Here is a 21,196-nt window from a genome sequence, read left to right on the forward strand (position 1 = left end):
CCCAGAAATAAAACCACACTTATATGGACAACTAATCTTTGACAAAGGAGCAAAGACTATGCAATGGAACACGGACGGTTTGTTCAATAAATGGTGCTGGGAAAACTGGACTTCTACAAGCAAAAAAATGAAAGTAGACCACTACCTTTCACCGTGCACAAAAATGAACTCAAATGGTAAAAGAACTGGACTAAGACCTGAAACCATAAAATATATAGAAGGAAATATAGGCAAAACACTACAAGACATACATTGCAATAACATCTTTAAAGACTCATCACCCAAAGCAAAGAAAGTCAAGGAAAACATAAACAGCTGGGATTACATCAAACTGAAAAGCTTCTGCACAGCACAAGAGACATTAACCAAAACAGAGAGACACCCCACTGATTGGGAAAAAAAATTTGCACTCCAGTCAACTGATAAGGGACTGATCACAAAGATACACAGGGAACTCACAGGACTCAACAAAAACAATATAAACAATCTAGTCAAGAAATGGGCAGAACTTTAAAGACATTTCTCCAAAGAGGAAATCAAATGGCCAACAGTCATACGAAAAAATGTTCACCAGTAAGAATGGCACCTATCCAAAAAAAAAAAAAAAAAACAAGTAACAACAAATGTTGGTGAGGATGTGGTGAAAAAGGAACTCTCCTATATTGCTGGTGGGAGTGCAAACTTGTCCAACTACTATGGAAAGTTGTCTGGAGGTTCCTCAACCTACTAAAAATGGAGCTACCATATGACCCAGCAATTCCACTACTAGGGATACCCAAAGGACACAAAAACATTGATTCAAAAGAACACCTGTACACATATGTTTATTGCAGTACTATTTATAATAGGTAAACCTGGAAACAACCCAAATGCCCCAAAATAGATGACTGGGTCAAGAAGATGGGGCATATATACACAATGGAATATTATTCAGCAATCAAAAAAGATAAACTCATGCCATTTGCCGCAATGTGGATGGAACTAGAAGGAATGATGCTCAGTGAAATAAGGCAGAATGAAAAAGAAAAATATCTGATGGTTTCACTTATAGCAGGAATATAGGGGAACCCAGTAAGACATCATTGTAAAAAAAAATAACAGTACAAAACACAACAAAGCAAAAACAGACAATTATAAATCAGAAACATACTACAGGGGAGGAGGAGGGAGAGGGATCACAGGGAGGGATGGAGGGAAGAACACATGGGACTGAGGTGATGGTGCACAGGTGCATTGGTGAAGGAAACTCTATGGGGACTACACCTGAGGGGGTGGGGGAAAGCAAATATTGTTTAAAAATGAACAATGGGGCCTCCCCGGTGGCGCAGTGGTTGAGCACTGGGTTGCGAAACTGCCCGCATCCTCTACAGCGCCAGTTCGATCCCCGGCCGCATGGCGAGGGTCCCACATGGCGCACAGACCTCTCCTGTCACCCGCTGCTCCCCTCAGCAGTGTACTTCATCTGTCTGCCTGTTCTGCTCCTTGCTCTGGCTCTGGTGAATTCTCTCACCCTCCCGCGTTTCTGACTGTACCCAGTGCTTGTATAAATAAATAAATAAATCTTAAAAAAAAAAAAAAAAAAAAAACAAAAACTGCAGAGTGTAGCTTTTAAAAAAAAGTTTTCTTAAAAAAATTTTTTTAAAATAAAAAACATGAAAAAATAAAGTCAAGCTAGAAAGGAAAAAAAGAAAAAAAAATAAAGGTTATGTTTTGATTGTCAACATTGTAATATTGAACTAAGCCAGTGTCTTCATAGAGATTGAATGTTGTTGTTTCTGCTGTTTCCTGATATTTATGGCAAAGCTTCCCAGAAATCTAAATTCAAGTAAAAATTTGGTAGTCCGTCATTTGGTTGATAGAAGGAAATTTTGTGGAACCTCAGTAGAGGTCCTGAGACACTCCACAAGATTCTCCCTTTCCTCTTGGGAAAGGCACTAGATGAATTTGTCCTATTTGGCTTACCTAGTAAAGTAAAACTATAAGGGAAGCATTGTCACTTGGGAAAAGGGTAACACTTTGACATGTACAGAAATGTTCACATTGATGCTCTAAAACATGTATACAAACTCTCAATACCTGATACGTATATAAATTGTCAATGGTGATTATTGCCTTGCAATATTGTATAGTACAGAAATTATTTCTGGAGAAAATAGGGAGAAAAAGCCTCAACAGATTCCTATTGATGGAACTGTTGAGAGTAAAAATTTCCTACAAAGAACTGAATAGACTTGGAAATACACCTGATTTTTACTAAGTTTGCTTTGACATAATACTGGTAATTTTTTTTTTTGCATTTTGTTCTGAATTCATAGTTTTCTTGTTTTGAGTGACCAGTATCTGCAGTAAAGTTGTATTTTTTTTCAGCAAGGATAACTTGTGTTCACATCTTCTCTCCCCTTGATACCAACACAGCATGAAAATAGTGGTAGTATTTTCTACTACTTATCTCAGAGTCTATTTTTGCATAACTTCCATAGGGATTTTCTCTGCTTAAACTAAAACATTTGGACATGAGTGTCATTGTGTGGCTTTGAATGAAATCTTCCAGGAAGTTGAAACAGAGCTGAACCAAGAAGAGGAGAACCTGTAGCTTTGTCCCTAAGTTCCAGAGACCTCCAAGCGAGGTGAGGAAGCTGCCTCCATGGGCAGGACTGGACAACCGGAAAAAAGAAAAAGCCCCGGTACCCTTGCGAAGAGGAAGCCCAGGTGGAGTCTGATGAGACCAACTTTGTTCCTGAAGCCTACATGGACCGGATGTCAAGAGTTCGCTCTGATCCTTTATGGAGTATTCCAACAAAGCCAGCTAAAATTGCTGTTTAGTTGTTCTGCCCTGTGATTTTATGCAAAAATAGGTAATATGGGGCCTCCCCGGTGGCGCAGCGGTTGAGCGCTGGGTTGAAAAGCTGCCCGCAGCCTCTGCAGTGACAGTTCGCTCCCCGGCAGCATGGTGAGGGTCCCACATGGTGTGTAGACCTCTCCTGCCGCCCACTGTTCCCCTCAGCAGTGTACTTCGTCAGTCTGCCTGCTCTGCTCTCCCCTCTGGCTCTGGTGAATTCTCTCACCCTCCCGCACTTCTGAATGTACCCAGTGCTTGTATAAATAAATAAATAAATCTTTAAAAAAAATAGGTAATATAGTTTAAAAGCAGATTTGGTTTGCAAACTTTTGCTACGCTGTTGAAACAATTTGGGATCAAGGTTGAGAGAACCTGTTTTTGCATAAGTTGAATCAATTTTAACATTTTTCCTGTGATTTTATATCTTTGCTGTTTTGTTTTGGCTAATGCCTCCAGATTTTTTTCTTCTTTCTTTTTCTTTTTTTTGGCTTGGACTGATTAACTATTTCCCAGGAATGGAGGGCTTTTGCTTCCACAATGGACAACACCTGGAGAGACTGGTTTGCTTTCCAGTGGGAACCTTGAGAAAAATTTTCATCTGAGACTGTACCCCAGCATCCATACATTTCATCTTTAGCACCATGGAAATGGTGGCAAAAAGTGAAAGGCGGAAATTGTTAGGGGGAAAGGATGTTCTAAGCTAATTCCATACAGGCTTTGTGGATGCCACCCCCACTCCAACAAGACACCAGGCACTACAAATCCCAGGATCCCCAAAAGGAAGTTGCGAGGACCTAAGGGTGGAGTTAAGTAGCCATTTTCTGTTTGTAAATAAAAACTAGCCATATTAGTGGGATCAGGCACACTTGGCTTGTGCTCTTGGCCTGGCAGGTCTGGTCTCAGCCGGTCATTTGGGATTCCAGGTTGGTGGAACAGGTAGGACACATTTAAGAATTTATCTCCCTCTTTTCTCCCTGAGTTGTGCATTTTCTCATCCCCCTTCCCATGTAAATAAACCTTTTGTTAACCTTTAAAAAAAAAAAAGGAAAAAAAAATTTAAATAAACTGCAAAAAAAAAGAATTTGATAGATTCATGATAAAAATACTCAGCAAAGGAGATACAGAGGAAATTTCTTCAACCTTGAAGGGGCATCTATGAGAAACTCACAGTTGATATCATATCTAATAGTAAAAAATTGAATGCTTTCTCCCTAAATTAGGAACAAGAAAACCATATCTACTCTCACCATTTCCATTCAACATTGTACCAAAGATTCCAGCCATACAATTAAGAAAAGGATATAAAGGAAACCAGGCCAGAAAGGAAGACACAATAGTATCTCTACTCACAAATGACATGATATTGTACATAGAAATCCTGAAGAATCCATTTAAAAGATATTAGAACTAACAAGTTCACGTAAGGTTGAAGACACAGATCAACAGACAAAGCTCAATAAACAATCTGAATATGAAATTGAGAAAGCAATTCTATTTACAACAGCATTGAAAAATAATATGCTTAGGGATAAATATAACAAAAGAAGTATAAAGCATATACCCTAAAAACAAAAACTATGTTTGAAAGATATTAAAGACCAAAATAAGGGCCTCCCCTGGTAGCACAGGGTTTGAGCGCTGGGCTGCGAGGCTGCCCGCAGCCTCTGCAGTGCCAGTTCATTCCTCGGCCGCTGGCAAGGGTTCCACAAAAAAAAAAAAAAAAAAAAAAAGACCAAAATAAGCAGAAAGACATCTGATGTTCATGAATTAAAAGAGTTAATATTGTTAAGATGGCAATACTTCCTATATTGATCTACAGATTCAACACAATCCCTATGAAAATCCCAGCTGCCTTCTTTGCAGAAAATGACAAGATGATCCTAATCTTCATATGAAAATTCAAGAGCCTAAACAATCTTGAAAACAAACTTGGAACACTCACACTTCTAGATTTCAAAACTTACTACAAAGCTACAGTAATCAAGATAGTGTAGTACTGGCATAAGGATAAACATACAGAACAATGGAATAGAATGGAGAGCCTAATTGCTTCTTGACAAGGATACCAAGATAATTCAATGCAGAAAGAAGTCTTCAACAAATAATGCTGGGATAGCTATTGATATAGATCTACATATCTCTGTATCTATCTATCTATCTACCTAAAAGATTAAAGTGTGGAGGATCACACATGTACAAAAATTAACACAAAATGGATCAAGGACCTAAATATGACATCTGACACTATAAAACTTTAAGAAAACAGATGTGTAAATCTTTGTGACCTTGGATTAGGCAATGGCAGGGAGTGACTGCTAATGGATATGAGTTTCTTTCATCTGTGACAAAAATATGCTAAAATTTACTGTGGTGATAGTTACATAACTTTGTGAATATGTTAAAAACAATGGAATTGTATACTTCAAAAGAGTGAAGTTTATAGTACATTAATAAAGATATTTAGTTACCAGCTATTACACTAAGTACATACCCAAGAGAAAGTGAAAACATTTGTCCACATGAACATGTATACATAGATGTTCAAAGAGTAATATTCAAAATGGTCAGGATATATCCAACTGATGAGTGGACAAACAAAATGTATATGTATATAATGGAATATTATTCAGTAATTAAAGGGAATGAAGTAGTGATATATAACATGGATTCTTAAAAACCTTATGTTAAATGAAAGAAGCCAGTCACAAGAGACCACATGTTATATGATTACATTTATATGAATTACAGGTTAGTGGTTAGCTAAGGCTAGGAAAGAAGGTGAGAATGGGGAGTAACTGCTAAAGGGTGTGGTGTTTCTTTTGGGGGGTGATGTAAATGTTCTAAAATTAGATAGCAGTGATGGTTACACAACTGTGAATATACTAAAATCCACTGACATATACAGTTTAAATGGGTTAATTTTAAATTATGTGAATTATATCTCAATAAACTCAATATCTCAAAAAAAAAAAACCCTCAGAACTGTACACCTAAAAGAGATAAAGGCAAAAAAAACCTTTAAAAACAGTATTAAGGTTAGATCTCCAAGTGCAAACAAACAAAAGGATACTTTTAAATACATTTAGAACAAAAAGCTGAATGTGGAAGAAATATTGCTGTGCTCTGTGCCAGCAGTACAATAATGATAAATGATAGATAAAAGTCCTCATTTACTACTTTTGCTTCTGCCTTCTCCGTTCCCAAGAGAGAAGTGAGAACTCAACTACTTTAACAAGAGTTCAAATGTCTTGGACTAGGTGAATTACAGCTGAGGGATCTGAGAGTAATTTCAAATGAGACTGCTGAAGTTATGTCACTGATCTTTGGGGGAATTATGGAGAAAGATGTTTTAGGAAGACTGGGCAGATGTAATTTCAATTTTTGGGAAAAAGAGGGGGGCAAAAGTTAATTCTATAAATGACAGACAAGTTTGATATATGTTGTAGATTACTATAGGGATAGATTATTACAGGGATGGCTTATAAAAACCTAGAAATGGAAAAATAAGCACCAGAAACCAGCTTGAATTCACTCAGAAAAGTCAATCTAGTTAATCTTTATTTTGTTTTTTGTGTTGTTACTAAGTGGGTAGCTATGAGAAACATGGAGGGCATATCCTATTAAATCTTAACAAGGCATCTGACAAAATCTTTTATGAGATCCTTAAGTACAAAATTGAGAAATAAGAGCTGGCTGTTAATATTTGTTAGATTAATAATTGCTTGAAGGATCATTCTCAAAACATGTAGGTCATTATCATGCTTGATAAAGATTTCTAATAGCATACACTATAGGGTTCTTCTAGCTTTAGGAGCTTCATCATTTATATCCAACAACTTAAATGGAGATATGCAAACTGTACCGATGAAATGTACATGTGGGCCTCCCCAGTGGTGCAGCCAGTTGAGCGCAGCGCTGTGAAGCTGTCCACAGCCTCTGCAGTGCCGGTTCGATTCCTGGCCAGCCAGGGAGATTCCCACATGGTGCAGAAGACCTCTCCTGTCGCGCCCGCTGCTCCCCTCAGCAGTGTATTTCAGTCTGCCTGTTCTGTTCCCCGCTCTGTCTCCAGTGAATCCTCTTACCCTCCCAAGCCTCTAGCCTTTACCCCAGCTATTGTATAAATAAAATAAATCTTAAAAAAAAAAGGAATGTACATGTGACAACACCTGGAAAGACAGTGAATAATTGAGATGACAGGATATTAATTTTAATTAGAAGCAGTTGGGTGTAAAACAAAACAAAACTTGCCTGGATCAGGTGAAATCAAATAATGAAACAGATCCAAATCTCAAACTTAAATTTGAAATTAGTGCAAGGAAAAGAAACAATTTTTCAATTCTGAATTCAGCCTCCAACTGGAATTGTAGCTAGTTAGAATGTGATCTGAGATATCCCAGTCAAAACACCAACAAAACCAATATGAGTACAAGAAGTTTTTATCAACAACTGTGGCCTTAATTACTCTTACCCTCTTTCAGACGGTCCCCTTCAGCCTTGGTTTTCTTCTGTCTTTCTGATCCAGCAAGGTCTACAAGATGCAGCTTGGAGTGAAAGCTGCTATTTCTATGATGACAGGAAGACAAAGTGAGAATTTTTATTTATTTTTTATTTTAACATTTATCATTTTTTTTACATTTTTTAGACAATATTTGCTTCCCCCAACCCCCTCAGGTTGAGTCCCCATTGAATTTCCTTCCCCAAGGCACCCATGCACCATCACCACAGTCCCCTGTCACAGTGAGAATTTAAGTGTAGTTTAAGGGAAGTTGAGTATCAAAACGGACCTGCTGTTTCTTGCTTTCTTTCAAGTCAAAATGGTTCCATTGGTTACTAGTGCTCTGAATATACTTGTTTGATGATTTTTCAAATCAATTGAAAAAAGCAGCCTAATAGTCAACTTTAGTAGAACTGTTAATAAACCTTCAATCTTTAAAATGTAACTTACTTGTCATTTTTCTTTCTTTGCTCTATGGAGATTGTAAAGATGGCATGAGATCGAGATGACTTAGAGTTCATAGCTGTGGAGCCCACGGTCCTACAGTTGTTGCCCTGCTCTAAACAGGAAACAGTATCCAGAGCAACCAAAACAGTCTTCTCGGTGAGTCCTACAATCTAATTCAGAGAAAGAAAAAAATTCCTTATGACTCATACTTCATGCACTTGATCAGAAATACAGGAATTGGCGGTTAAAATATGCTTTGACGAAGCTCAATAAATAGAACAGTCATAGTGATGAGGACTGTTTTAATTAGCAACTCTGTGATCACTGCAAATCAAGGTCTCCAGTCTCACCTAGGGAACCTCCAAAATAAGGGTGCCAGTCAATACTAGTACTGGAAAAGATCTCTAGATTGTAGGGAGCCCCATGTGGAAGTGAACTTTGGCCCAAGGACAGGAAGAACAACACAAACAGCTATGTATTTCTCTTCATTACTTCCTCTTCCTCCTCCTTCCTGTACCTCTGATTTGTACCTCACTTCACTAGGGTCAAATAGCAAGGTATAGTTTTGGCTGAATAAGGCAGCCAGGAAAACAGGGTGGTAGGCTTGGTACTGGATCTACCAGGGAGAATAAGTTAAAATCTCTTGGATCCTCTGGAGATTGAACTAACTGATTGTGAAGTCCCTCCTTGCCCAAATACGCTGTTAGTTTATCACTCTGTAGTTCCTATAAACCTACATCAGTAACCCTAATATCTAGTCCTTTATTTCTCATTACCTACTATGCACACTAATTAATTTACTGATTGAAATCATTAAATTATATATCAAAATCATCTTCCTTCCACAACGACTCTCTACAACTTCTCCATTTCTATTTCCATTTCCAAAACCTCAAGGTGTGCCTCCAATTCCTCCCACTCCTCCATATCTCATCTATCAACAACTCCTAGTTATTCTTCTTTTGTATCCATTGCTTCATTTTCCTTTTCACATCGACTTGACTGGTCTAGATTCAAATTACTCCATGCCTGAAAAATAAGGCAGCAGTTTCCACAATTGACCTTCCTCATCTTAATCTCCTTTTCAATCTATTTCTTTTCGGGTTTCATAAAGTCCTGCCTCCTAAGCTGTCACCAAACTACTAAGCCCTTTGCTAGATATGAAGATATGAAGAGATTTAAAGATATTCCCCTTACATCCAGGAGCTAACTTTATAGAGATATACACATAAGATAAAAATTGGATAAATGTGTCCATAGCAATCATTCATTTGGAAGTATTAAAAAACTTATATATGGTTCACAGGAATAGAAACCAAGCTCATCAGCCTGGCTGCATAATCTGGTCCAAACATATTTCCTAGTACTTCCCAACCCATATCCTCTAATCCAGACAAAATGCTCTACTTATTATACCCAGGAGAATGTTTCTTGCTTTACTTCTTAAGTTATTCCTTACTACAAGAACACCTTTACTTACATTTCATCCATCCCATATGAAATACTTACGAACTTGACCTTACCCACGACAATATGAGTCAGGAATTCAAATATCTTTGTATTGAAATTTTAATTTCAAATAACGCTTGGTATTTAATTCCTGTCTTACCATGAGGCATATAAAAGATCTTAAAGCTGGGTGAATGTTGGCTCAGTATCAACATTCTTTCTAGGGATAGCTTGCACTTTGCCCGTGTTCTTTATTCTTACTATCGAAATTGTCTTCCTGCACTCCAAGCTTTTAGGCTTTCAAAATAATCTTTAAACCCTTACTTTAGTAGCTGGCGAATGACTTAAAGACCCAGAAGCACATGCACCTGCTCCTCAGGCTCCTACACCCTAAATCTTCAATTTTCTCTATCTGTTCTTTCACTTCCAGCCTTAGATTTTGTCACTCCGGAGTACTCAAGGTGGTTCTAGACCCAAGCTCTGCCCATTGTCTACTATCTTCTGATTTGGCCCATTCCCATATATGAAACTCCTAAGATTACCTCAAATTTTGTGTTCAGCTCCAGCTCCTCACCCTGTCACTGTAACAGAAGCCTCTCAAATAATCTCTTTCTACAGTACTTATTAATTTTCAAATTCTTACATTATTTAACTTTTTGTTTTTTAAATATTATCCCAGAGCATAGTACAATGTCTATTACAGGGTTGCCCAATAGAATTTTCTATGACAATGGATATATTCTATATCTGAAATGTTTAATACAGTAGCCACTAGCTACATGTACCTGTTAAGCACTTCACATATGACTAGAGTTACTGAAGGACTAAATTTTAAATTTTATTCAACTTTAGGTCATTTCAGTTTATACAGCTATTTGGTGCTAATGGCTACTGTACTAGACAGCCCAGACTAAAGAACTTTATTCCCCACAAGGGCTCACATCTGGGATACTAGCTTAACAAAGGGAATTAAGACCACACAAAATCTGAAAGACTAAGATGCTAGTAGTCATTTAAAATTACATCAGAAAATAAAAGGGATGTGAACTTTTAACAGTGGTCAACATATTTTTATAACATCATATGAGAGACAAACGCACCTTTATGCCTTCCTTAGGATCCTCCCGTATATTTATTTGAGAGGCTTTGTCACGAGATGGACATAGAAGATCCAAGATTTCTTCATTGTAAATCTGGTATTGTTGAAAATAAAGTGATAAAACCAAGATGTTAATGGGAGTAATTTCAGGATGGTGGGATCATATATTTTTAAAATTCTCTACAACTCTCTGTATTTAAAATTTTTGGAAAATTTTTTTTAAAAATTAATAACTTTACATGTAATCATTTGATACTTAAAAATGAATTCACATTTGTTGTATAACAAAAATTGAGCCTGCTCTTTCAAGAGTCACTTAGGAATAGTAAACACAACAAAAATTACATGGGTGTCCAAATTCAGTTCTTTTGATGGTGTCATAGCAGCATCATTTTCATCAATTTTGTTAAAATGTAAACAATAGGTCCTTAATGAAGGGTGGAATTATGGAACCAACCAACTAGTTTCCCAGAAGCCATGATTTCCCCAAATATGTGGTTTTGGTGTCGTGAGGTTAGATATAACTGGTTAATCTACTTGTATACCAATATATACTAGCATAAAAATTTTCACAAGTGCAGGAATTATTATGTTTTGTTCATTTATATATCCCAAGAACCTATATACCATAATAGGTGTTCAATAAATACCTGTTGAATTAATACACTCTATTATCAATTATATCACACAATACCTCACCCAATTTTTATAAGTCTTCATGAAGCAGCAGTTACCACTTAAGCATCAAAACAGTTAAGAAAAATCAAATACTGTTCTGCAGATTCCTCAGGGAATCAGTAACAGAGGCCAAATTGTAATTAAAGAATTTCTATCATTGTTTTTATACAACAATGCCAACTCCTCTGATGATCAGATTAAACATACTATTCTGACAAGGAAAGAATTGGGTGGGAGCCAGATCCAACTGAGCTAGTTAAGCTTTCGCAATCAATTTAATATGCAATTTACTAAAAATGCAATTTACTAATTTCAGTCATGCCATGATAAACCTGATTGGATTTATTTTTCTACCCAAAGATAAATATGATAACAGAATAATTAAGGATAAATAATTTACCTCTAAGTATGACACTTTCAGAGTAAATTCGAAGTCATTCTTTTTATCAATTTCTTTGAAGAGAAACTGTATTACCCTAGGAATGACCCCAACTGTTGGTTCATTCTCTTGCTCTGCAGTGTATGTACCTCCCATTGAATAGGTTTTTCCAGAGCCAGTCTGCCCATAGGCCAGGACAGTAGCATTGTATCCTGGCAAAATAGAAGTCACATGCATAGTCATGCTTAAACATTTTCATCCAATTAACATACTCCATTTCCTTCACCAATTATTTGTAACAAAATTAAAATTGATCTCTTAGGACTAGTATACACAGAGCATAGTTTATATGGGTACCTTGACTTTGCACAGCTCCAAATAAGCAAAGAAGAAAAATACTAACCCCAAAACGCAGGCCCCTCAAACATATGACTGAGATAATGAAGGTGCCAAAGTCATGTCAAAAGTCTTTCATAACTTTATAATTCTAATTTTTCTCTTCTTTGAGTTACAAATTACAAGAATTAAATGAGCCTTAGAAGCTCCATAAATAGAAGAGATTGCAGCATATATTTCTTTGATTAATAGAAGCTTCATTCGGAAAGGCAACGAAGTTGCTTTTGACTGTCAGTGAAAGGATCCACTCCCTATCTGAATTCTCAGACTGTATCTGGACCATATTTTTAGGCTCTTCATAGAAACATCATCATTTAAGCATGATTTAATATGAAATATTCCCTTGCTTTTAGAGAGAATTGATAATCTTCTATACAAAAATGTCATGATACAGTTATAAAAAATATTGTTCTTTCCATGGAAAAGAAAAACGTTAAAAATAATTGGTAAGTGTGTGTACATATGTAGATATGTGACAAGCTTAAAAGGACAGCGATTATTAATATCCTGATATTTATCTGGGTAATAAAATGATATTTTTTATTGTATTTTTTGTTGCTTTTTTTATATTTTCTAAATTATTAAATAGAACAGTAGTTGAACAGTAGATATATCTTTAGCTGTTGCCTATGTTATCAGTACTATCTGCAGAAAGACCCACAAAGTACATTTCTGCTTGAGTTCAGTTTTAGCAAAAATGTCTCTTTTATAGATCAATTTGTATATTTCCTCTTGTCAGAGAATCCAAATTGGAGATTTTCCTCTTATCTAATAAAGTTAAACTTTTGGTTGAAATAAGAGATAAATAAACCAAGCCATAGCTGGAGCAAGATTGAAAGAGGCAATGAATGGGTTATTATCATCTGAGCTTCAATTGATATCACTCACTAATTATAGGGTAGCAGCTACTAAACTGCAAACATGGCACCTAGGAGGAATTATAAATCCAAGTGTATTTCAAGGTGGAAAAATATGATCTTAGGGAAATCTACCCCTTATTAGTGGTAGGCATGTTCTAGTGAAACACAAAGCAAGTTTTCTCTGTTAACTGATCATCATTTACAACAGACCTATTACTTACTATTTACCAAGATAATTTTGGAGTCTGAAGGAAAAAAAATTTTGAAAGCTTATTAATCTAAATGAAAACCTTAAATTTTTGAAAGAAACTGTCCAAATGAAGACTTGGATGTCCTGAAAGATCATAAGAAAATGTTAGGTTGAGGGCCTCCCTGATGGTGCAGGCGGTTGAGCGCAGCACTGTGAAGATGTCCGCAGCCTCTGCAGTGCCAGTTCAATCCCCGCTGGCCTTGGAGCAATCCACATGGCGTGGCAGACCTCTCCTGTCTGGACCACTGCTCCCCTCAGCAGTGTATTTCAGTCATTCTGCCTGTTCTGTTTCCCACTATCTCTGGTGAATCCTCTCACCCCCCACACCTCTGGCCTGTACCCCAGTTCTTGAATGCATAAATAAATCTTTAAAAAAATAAAAGGCTTATACTTTAAAAAAAATAATGTTAGGTTGAGATTTTCACTGTAATAGACTGCTTGTATCATCTGGCATGACTATGGGCAAGAGAGTAATAGTCCATGATCTTCAATTACCACACATATGTGTACACAGCAATAACTGGGGAAACAAATTTCAGTACTTTTTACAAAATACTCAGGGTTCTATAACTAGGAATTCAAAGTACATGAGGGTGCTGTAGAGCTGTGAAGAATACTGGCTTTGTCTTTGCAACTGTGAGTAACATTAACCAAACACAAATAGATTAGAATCACCTTCTACTTTCTATCTCCTCTAAAGACTAAAGTTAAGAACATGAAAGTAGTACGATAGTGGTTACGATGTTCTCAACATACATTCTGAGGAAGATGACCAGAAAATGATGCGTCTAGAAACCATATTGTTTCAAGAATATCTAAATGAAGTGAGGGATGGTTAATTAGAAGGGACTCAGAATCATATATTCTAAACATGTGAATAGCAAACAATATTAGCTTCATAGTGCAGAAGCCTGGCAGATAACACCTTAATCAAATGATCAAATTGAGTAATAGAACAACTCAAAAGAGTGGTCTGCTTAATTAGATTCATTGAAAATATAGCACCACTTCTGTGTCATCTCTGTTAAAGATATACAACCTGGATCTAATCATAAATAAACACCAGACAAACAAAATTGAGAAAGTTTACAAAATAACTTGCTTGTTATCCTTAAAAGTGTCATGTCCATAAAAGTTAAAAAAAAAGGCAAGAAATTTTAGAATGAAGGAGACTACAGATGCAGTAAAACTAAATACATATGATTTTGAACTTGATCCTTTTGCTGTATAAGACATTATAGGGGCAATTGGTGAAATTTGAATAGGGTCTAGGGACCAGATGGTAGTAATACAGTAATGCTAATCCCATAATTATGATGGTTGTGGTGTGCTTATAAGGGAGAAAGTCCTTGTTTGTAGTAAATATACACTAAAGTATTCAGGGACATGAGGTCAACAACTCATGTCAGATGATTTAGGGAAAAAACGTTCTTTATGCTGTTCTTGCAACATTTCTATAAATTTGAGATTATTGCTTTAACATTTAAAAATTTGGAAACAAAGTACTCAATGTACCCTGAGCCATGACATCAATTTTAAAAACTGGGAAAAAAATACGTGAAATGCTATTGCCTGGAAGACTTCTGGTTATTTAGAGAGATGAATTAACATCACTAGGTAGATATTACCAGGAAGCAAATTTCATCTCAATAAAACTTCACACAGTTTCCTAAAGGCAATGAACCAAAGTGACCAGTGAGTCAGTGAGTTCCCTATCAAAGATGAAATTTTAAACAGGTTCACTTAACAGAGATATTGCAATAAAGCATTGTTCTTTCAATGGAGAGATAATGTACAAACGTCCCTTTCTTTTAAATGAACAGTAGTTTTGAATCTCTAATAACCAACTATACTAGAATAACAATTAGATGCCTCTTAAGCAATGCTCCTTTTTCAGAATCCTGCTACAGTCTTTATTAAAAGCCCTAGCTTCTGCAATAACAATTATTATTAATTGGCCGTAGTATTCTGGGGCTTCAGGAATTTTCCTTCGCCCAAAAGAATTCTATGTTATTCAAGACCTATCTCAAAGAAAGCTTATGGTATGAAATTCACCCCAAATCCCCCTGAGTGTCAGTAATCCTTTTGGTTTTTATACCACTTTGTATGAAAGCAGTGCTACTTCTATAGCTGGACTGGTTCTGTTGCATATTTTTAACTTTTAAAATATCTTTTTCTTAAAAGTAGGTACAAAAAGTTTAAAATATTTTATGTATTTAAAATTATGTAACTAGTCATGTACTTTCAGTCCTGCCTCTGGACTCTGAACTCCTCCAGGGCCGGAAGCTATACTATTTATTTTTGAATCCTTCAACAGACTTTGCCGTGCTAGAGCCTCAAGTATGCTGGTACAACGATCAGCATCAGCACCCATCAAAGAACTTAGAGGCTAATGAAGTTCCAGGAAAAACAAACAAAAATATACACAAGTCACAGATGAGTAGAACCACAGAAAGCAAACCTAAAGTCTAAAACAAGTTTTAGGGGTACAGAGACTTCCACAATACCATTGGGTTAGTTCCTAGCCTATGAGCTTTTTGAAGGCAAGATTCATGTCTCATCCATTCCTGCATGTGTGGCGCCCAGGTACAGTAGCTGACACATACTATATGGTCAAAAACCGTTAGGGAAATTAAAGCCACTCACCTTTAAATATTCCTTTAATAAGTGGTGCTACTGCTGTATTGAAGACTTCCTCTTGTTCAGTTGAGGGGTCAAACACGAAATCATAGGTGAAGGATTTGTCAGTACCAACCACAACCTGGGAAGGCAAGGGACAAGAGGTGAAGGGAAAGGAAGGGCAGACACGCCCCTCTGCCATTTGGCCCCTGCTCTTCAGAGGCAGCCCCAGGACTCTGCTACGCACCTGAGGTTCCCCCGGCACGAAGGAAAGGCACATCTGGCAGCCCTCGCTAATCTCTTTAGGGACTAGAGGGCGACACCGCAGCGCCACTCTGACGGGAATTCCCTTCACCTCTTCCTTCATGATGCTATCTCAGCACCGTCTCTGCGGAGGAGGAAGAGGGAGAAAAGAGGCTTGATGAAGAGTCGTGGTAGGTCCTTAGGGGAGGGAGGATGTCCTCCCTCACTTCCGACACTCCTGAGGGTGGGGTGGGTTACAAAACTCAACGGTAGCGGTGGCAGCCTCCTCCCTCCACGCGGGATCGCTGAGTCTCTCTCCCTCACTTGGCCACCACAGGACTGCCCGTCAGCCCGACACTTAAGACAGAAAAGTGGAGTCTGAAGTGGAAAAGGAAACCTCCCTTCCCCCCAGCGGAGAAGACGACAAAGAACCAAAGCCCCAGGGTACAAGGAAAGGCAGATTCTGAGCCCCCTTAACTCACCAAACTAAACGTCCCTTCCCAGGTCTCCAGCCGCCCTCTCCCAACCGAAGACTTAACCGCCAAGTTTCAAACCGTTACTAGAGGCGCCAGCCAATCAGAGCGCAGAAAACCGCAGGGCGGAGCACGTTCGTCTACAGAGGCGCGCGCCGGCAGACGCGCTGGGAAAGGGCCGGCCTGCCCCGCCCCTTCCTGCCTCAGCCTAACATCCGCTTCCGTTTCCAACACCTTTTGGGCGGAGAGTGGATCCGGTGGCGGCCGAGGCCTGCGGGCGGGTGAGGCGCCCCAATTTTCACCGCGTCGCCTGCGTTGGACTCAGGCAGGATGCGGGGTGGGGATTGGTAGGGGGCTGGTGGTAAAGGGCTATGGGGCCCCCAGCATTACTGATCACATCTGGGCGAGAGCGGTGCCTTGCCCAGGACCTGTGTAGCTGGTTGGAGTCAACTCTCCCTTGAACTTTGAGGGTGGTCAGATCTTTTTAGATGCGATCCTGATTTTCTCTTCTCTAGGAGGAAGACAGTAAAATTATTTTTCAGGATTGTGAGAAAAATTTCTGTTGAGTAGTTAGCAGGTTGATTGGCATTCTGATATTGAGCGAAGTTAATAGTTTCCTTACATCTTTTTTTTTTTTTTTCTATTTTCTCTCTTCAAATTGTTACTGTGAGTGGAGTGGACTGGTCTTATAGACTGCCAGTCTTTAAATAAGTTGGAACTCTTTTGAAACTTCCTCAGCTGCTGTCCCTTTTAAACTGTTATTGTCTGCTTTGATTCACCCTTCCATTCCAGAACCGTGTGGGAAATGGACAGCCGCATACCTTACGACGACTACCCGGTGGTTTTCCTGCCTGCCTATGAGAATCCCCCAGCATGGATTCCTCCTCATGAGGTGGGAACCAGCTGTACCCTTGAGTACGGAATTTTTTCCCGTGGGTGTGAGATGATAATATGAAAGGTAGGATGGTAGGTTTAGAAAACTCAGTGGAGATTGAGTCTTAGTCCTGTGTGTAGCCAGGGGGCCCAGAACTTAGATTCTCAGCTACTGGAACCATTAGGAGCTCCTTATGGAATCTTCCTGCCAGTGTCCATTCACACCAGAGAATTCTGGAAATTCAGAGCCCTACTTTCCATTCCTTTGTGATAAAGAACTGGGGCACAACTGAACTGCTAGCACTTACCCATGCTCTCCACCTATCCTTGTGGACAGTGTTATCTTTTTTACTTAAACTGAGTCCTTGCATCTTTTCCTCATCTCAGGGTGATACATTTGTGTTCCAGATGACGGTGGGTATAAAAGCTAAGACTGGTAGTAAGATTTTGGGGGGGGGGTTTCTGTGTCTTGCAGAGGGTATACCACCCAGACTACAACAATGAGTTGACCCAGTTTCTGCCCCGAATCATCACACTGAAGAAACCTCCTGGAGCTCAGGTGCGCTTATGGAACAGTTGCGTATTATTCCAGACTAGATTTATCCATACCAAGCCCAGAAGTTGACCATGGTTGGGGGGTCAGATTGGAAAGCAGGTAGGGAGGTAAGGTAACTTTTCCTTTTATGGACACAAAAGCTGTTGTGGAAGTTGTGAAAGATACCACTTCTATATCTTCTGATCTCTCTGCGAGACACATAAGCTGAACTCGTATAGTGATGCTAATAGATGTTCTTGTGTTTGTGGTCTATATTGAGCCCCCGTTCTGTGTTCTTGTCTTGTAGCTGGGGTTTAATATCCGAGGAGGAAAGGCCTCCCAGCTGGGCATCTTCATCTCCAAGGTGTGTATGCCTGGTAGATAGCTACTGTCCCTTGTAAATTATTAAATTGTAGAAACTCTGATATCTTTAGGCCTGAGAGGATGATTCAGTAGACTCATAGAAGGATCACAATGGTGACACCCTTTCTCACTTAGAACGTTCCGCCTGGCAAGCCATGTGTCTCCCTACATTGTCTCTCTCTCTCTCTCTCACAAAGCACTTTATATTTGAATAGCACTTAATTTTACTTATAGTCTTTGAGATTATCCCACCTTGACCACATGTTCTTTCCTTACCAATAGGTGATTCCTGACTCTGATGCACACCGAGCAGGACTTCAGGAAGGTGATCAAGTCCTAGCTGTAAATGATGTGGATTTCCAAGATATTGAGCACAGCAAGGTGAGCACAGCACTTGGACTGTGGTGATGGCAAGAAGCAATCCCAAGTAGAAAAGGTTGGACAGGGTTAGTTTAATCTGTAACTTGATAAAAAATCTCTCCTGAGGAAGTACAGCAGAAGTAAGCTGCTACTTGTGACCCAGAAGGTTAGAGTGAGAAATTACTTTTCTCCTGTTATAATTCTGTCCTCTTTGTTTATACAAGCTGCTGTTTTCCTTACAGGCTGTTGATATCCTGAAGACAGCTCGTGAAATAAGTATGCGTGTCCGCTTCTTTCCCTACAGTAAGTGCTACTCTTTTTTACTTACCTGGCATGATCCTGGGTAGGAATCCATTAAATATTTATTACTAGAGGCTTCGTGAGTTGGGAGTGGACAATTGGGAGCTCAGGCATGAAAATAACCTGTTTTTTCCTCCCTTTTCTTTTTCCCAGATTATCATCGCCAGAAAGAGAGGACTGTGCACTAAAGAGTTGCAACCCATAGCCCTCCACTTGGAATCTTCTAGAATAAGCTGGCTGGTCCCCAGGGAAACCACTTGAGAAACTACAGACATCCCCTCCCTGACACAGTGGAGTGGGGAGGATGGGGAGACGAGTTAGCTAACCAACTGCGTTACCCAAACTATACTGTACTTTTCGGTTCCCTAGTTTTCTAGGTGAGTTTCATTCCCTGACAGGAGAAGGATGATGATGTCTCGGTATAGTCTAACCTGTGGAGAACCAGCTGGAAAATGCAGCTGACACTTACTGTATACCATGTGCCAGATAATTACATACATGTCACATCAATTTCATTAGAGTATAGAAATCAACAGTAAAAAGCATCTTGGGGGCCATCTCATCCTATTATACTACCAGTCTCATATGCTTGGGAGACTCCAGTGGGACCCTCTTTTTTCACCCCTTCCTTTTCCTATCCTTTCCTCTAAAAGTAAAACACAATTCTGAGGAAATGTCGGTGTGACTTTGGATGATAGTAATTGGGTATGAAATGGTATTGAGGCCAAAATAAAAGCTCTCCCGTTATAATTCTGTCCCTGGGTCAGAACAGGTTGCTCCTCAACAACCTGGAAGAACACAGCAGCTCAAAGAGAGGAGTCACTAAAAGGAACAAAGCAGCATTATACCTACATCACAACTTTTTATCTGGTCAGAACATTAGGGACACCCAGGAGCCATAGCCACTATATAATGGGAGAATGGCGCAGGGAGAGGAGTACTGGAGGAAGCACAGCTCTGCCTCCCAGGAGCTTTGGACATTTCTCTGCAGGGGACAGTATTAATATAGTTCTGTCTTCTATCCCAGATTCTTTGATCTGGAATATAAACTAAGGGAGAAACCTAGATGCAGTTCTTTTCAGGAGTGGCTGTAAGAAATTGGTTTCAAATTTCCATTTTGTATGTTGAGTAGTGCTGACTACTTTCTCCTTCTCTTTACCCTAGTCCCCAAATAACCTGCCATCTTAATACCTTAGTTACCAATCCATTGTTAGAGATTTCAGGGGACACCTTAAGCCATTTCCATTGGCATATTCAAAATATATACTATTCAGAATGAAGTATGAAGTATAATGAAGTATGGCATGAAATACCCCCTCCCACCCTTAATGGAGGTCATAAATTTGTCGTGCAAGAATCCTGGGATGCTTAAATATATATTTTCAGGCCCTTCCACTAGAGAGTGATTCTGTTGGTCTGAGCGCCTGGAAACCTGAATTTCTAAAGTCTTCAACTATAGGAAACAGTTCTGAATAGTCATTTTTCTATGAAGAAGTTCTGGCTTTCCCTGTAACCCCTGTTCCCCACCCCCCACCCCCAACCATATATGCTAAGCTATCTCTTTATGCTCAGTGCCATTGTTAGGTAGCAATATCCCTTGTGAGCAGAGCTGGGAGTAAAGTTTAGCTGTCTAAATGCTAACTGGAAAATCCCTTCCTATTCTATGCTCCTGTTTGCCGCCCCCCCCCCACCCCATGAAAAACCTGAAAAAAATAGAGGCTTCCAGGAGTGGACTAGATATTTCCACAAAGGTATATTGACTGAGTCTACTGAATGTTGCAGTCCAAGACTCCCTATAGTTAACAGGTTTTAAAACAACTCATCTGAGAAGTGATAAGCATGATGAAAAAGTCTCAGCCAGGTACCACGGGCCCAAGGAAAATCCTGCCTCTAAAGTGGATGTTACTTTGAGATACTTGGAATGGTTCCATCTTGGGGCACCAGCATGATTCAATTGCATTGTGGAGATCTACGTACAATGTGGAGAAGGACCTGCCATTCATTGAGGCTGTAGATAACACAATGGAGAATGAATTAATTGGTTTTTGATGTATCCCAACTGGTGTAAAACTGCATTCCTTAGAGAAGGTAAGGTAGAATTTCTGGACCCTATAGGAACTTTCCACCCAGTATCTGTGAGATGTCAAAAAATGATAGCACTTGGGCCTCCCCAGTGGCTCAGTGGTTGAGCGCTGGGTTGCGAAACTGCCCACAGCCTCTGCAGCGCTGGTTTGATCCCCAGCCACTGGGTGAGAGTCCCACATGGCGTGCAGACCTCTCCTGCCACCCGCTGCTCCCCTCAGCAGTGTACTTCGTCGGTCTGCCTGTTCTGTTCCCCACTCTGGCTCTGGTGAATTCTCTCACCCTCCTGCACTTCTGACTATATCCAGTGCTTGTATAAATAAATAAATAAATCTTTTTTAAAAAAATGATTGCACTTTCAGGGGTTCTGTTTTACTCCTATACCCAGGAATTAGAAGAGAATTTAGTAATGTGACCCATTAACCCAAGGATGGGGAAGAAGTATTGGTATTTGGG

At 39.1% G+C, this 21,196-nt stretch overlaps 2 protein-coding genes across 4 annotated transcripts in view; one reads left to right on the forward strand and one right to left on the reverse strand.

The window, feature by feature from the left end:
• Positions 1 to 16,378, reverse strand: part of KIF4A (kinesin family member 4A) — a 110,140-nt gene extending 93,762 nt beyond the window's left edge. Inside the window, exons 1-7 of the mRNA XM_037511649.2 lie at positions 16,237 to 16,378; positions 15,759 to 15,899; positions 15,539 to 15,653; positions 11,408 to 11,598; positions 10,331 to 10,423; positions 7,785 to 7,951; positions 7,308 to 7,402 (exon numbers count right to left, since the gene is read on the reverse strand). Coding sequence (XP_037367546.1) covers positions 7,308 to 7,402; positions 7,785 to 7,951; positions 10,331 to 10,423; positions 11,408 to 11,598; positions 15,539 to 15,653; positions 15,759 to 15,878 — 781 coding nt within the window. The 5' untranslated portion in view covers positions 15,879 to 15,899; positions 16,237 to 16,378. The remainder of the gene's footprint in view (positions 1 to 7,307; positions 7,403 to 7,784; positions 7,952 to 10,330; positions 10,424 to 11,407; positions 11,599 to 15,538; positions 15,654 to 15,758; positions 15,900 to 16,236) is intronic.
• Positions 16,379 to 16,432: 54 nt separating this feature from the next.
• On the forward strand, positions 16,433 to 21,055 carry PDZD11 (PDZ domain containing 11). Of its 3 annotated transcripts, none has more exons than XM_037512299.2 (7): positions 16,433 to 16,564; positions 17,020 to 17,119; positions 17,576 to 17,659; positions 17,943 to 17,999; positions 18,281 to 18,379; positions 18,601 to 18,661; positions 18,812 to 21,055. In XM_037512299.2, exons 2-7 carry the CDS (start codon positions 17,033 to 17,035, stop codon positions 18,844 to 18,846), a joined length of 423 nt encoding a protein of 140 aa, XP_037368196.1. In that variant the 5' UTR covers positions 16,433 to 16,564; positions 17,020 to 17,032; the 3' UTR covers positions 18,847 to 21,055. The 3 variants fall into 3 exon arrangements, with proteins under 3 accessions (XP_037368196.1, XP_037368195.1, XP_037368198.1); XM_037512298.2 differs by having other exon boundaries at positions 16,433 to 16,552; XM_037512301.2 differs by having other exon boundaries at positions 16,433 to 16,508.
• Positions 21,056 to 21,196: the final 141 nt, after the last annotated feature.

The sequence above is a fragment of the Talpa occidentalis genome, unplaced genomic scaffold (genome assembly GCF_014898055.3).
Source record: "Talpa occidentalis isolate TD23 unplaced genomic scaffold, MPIMG_talOcc4v2.1 talOcc4.15, whole genome shotgun sequence".
Taxonomy (NCBI): Eukaryota; Metazoa; Chordata; class Mammalia; order Eulipotyphla; family Talpidae; genus Talpa; species Talpa occidentalis.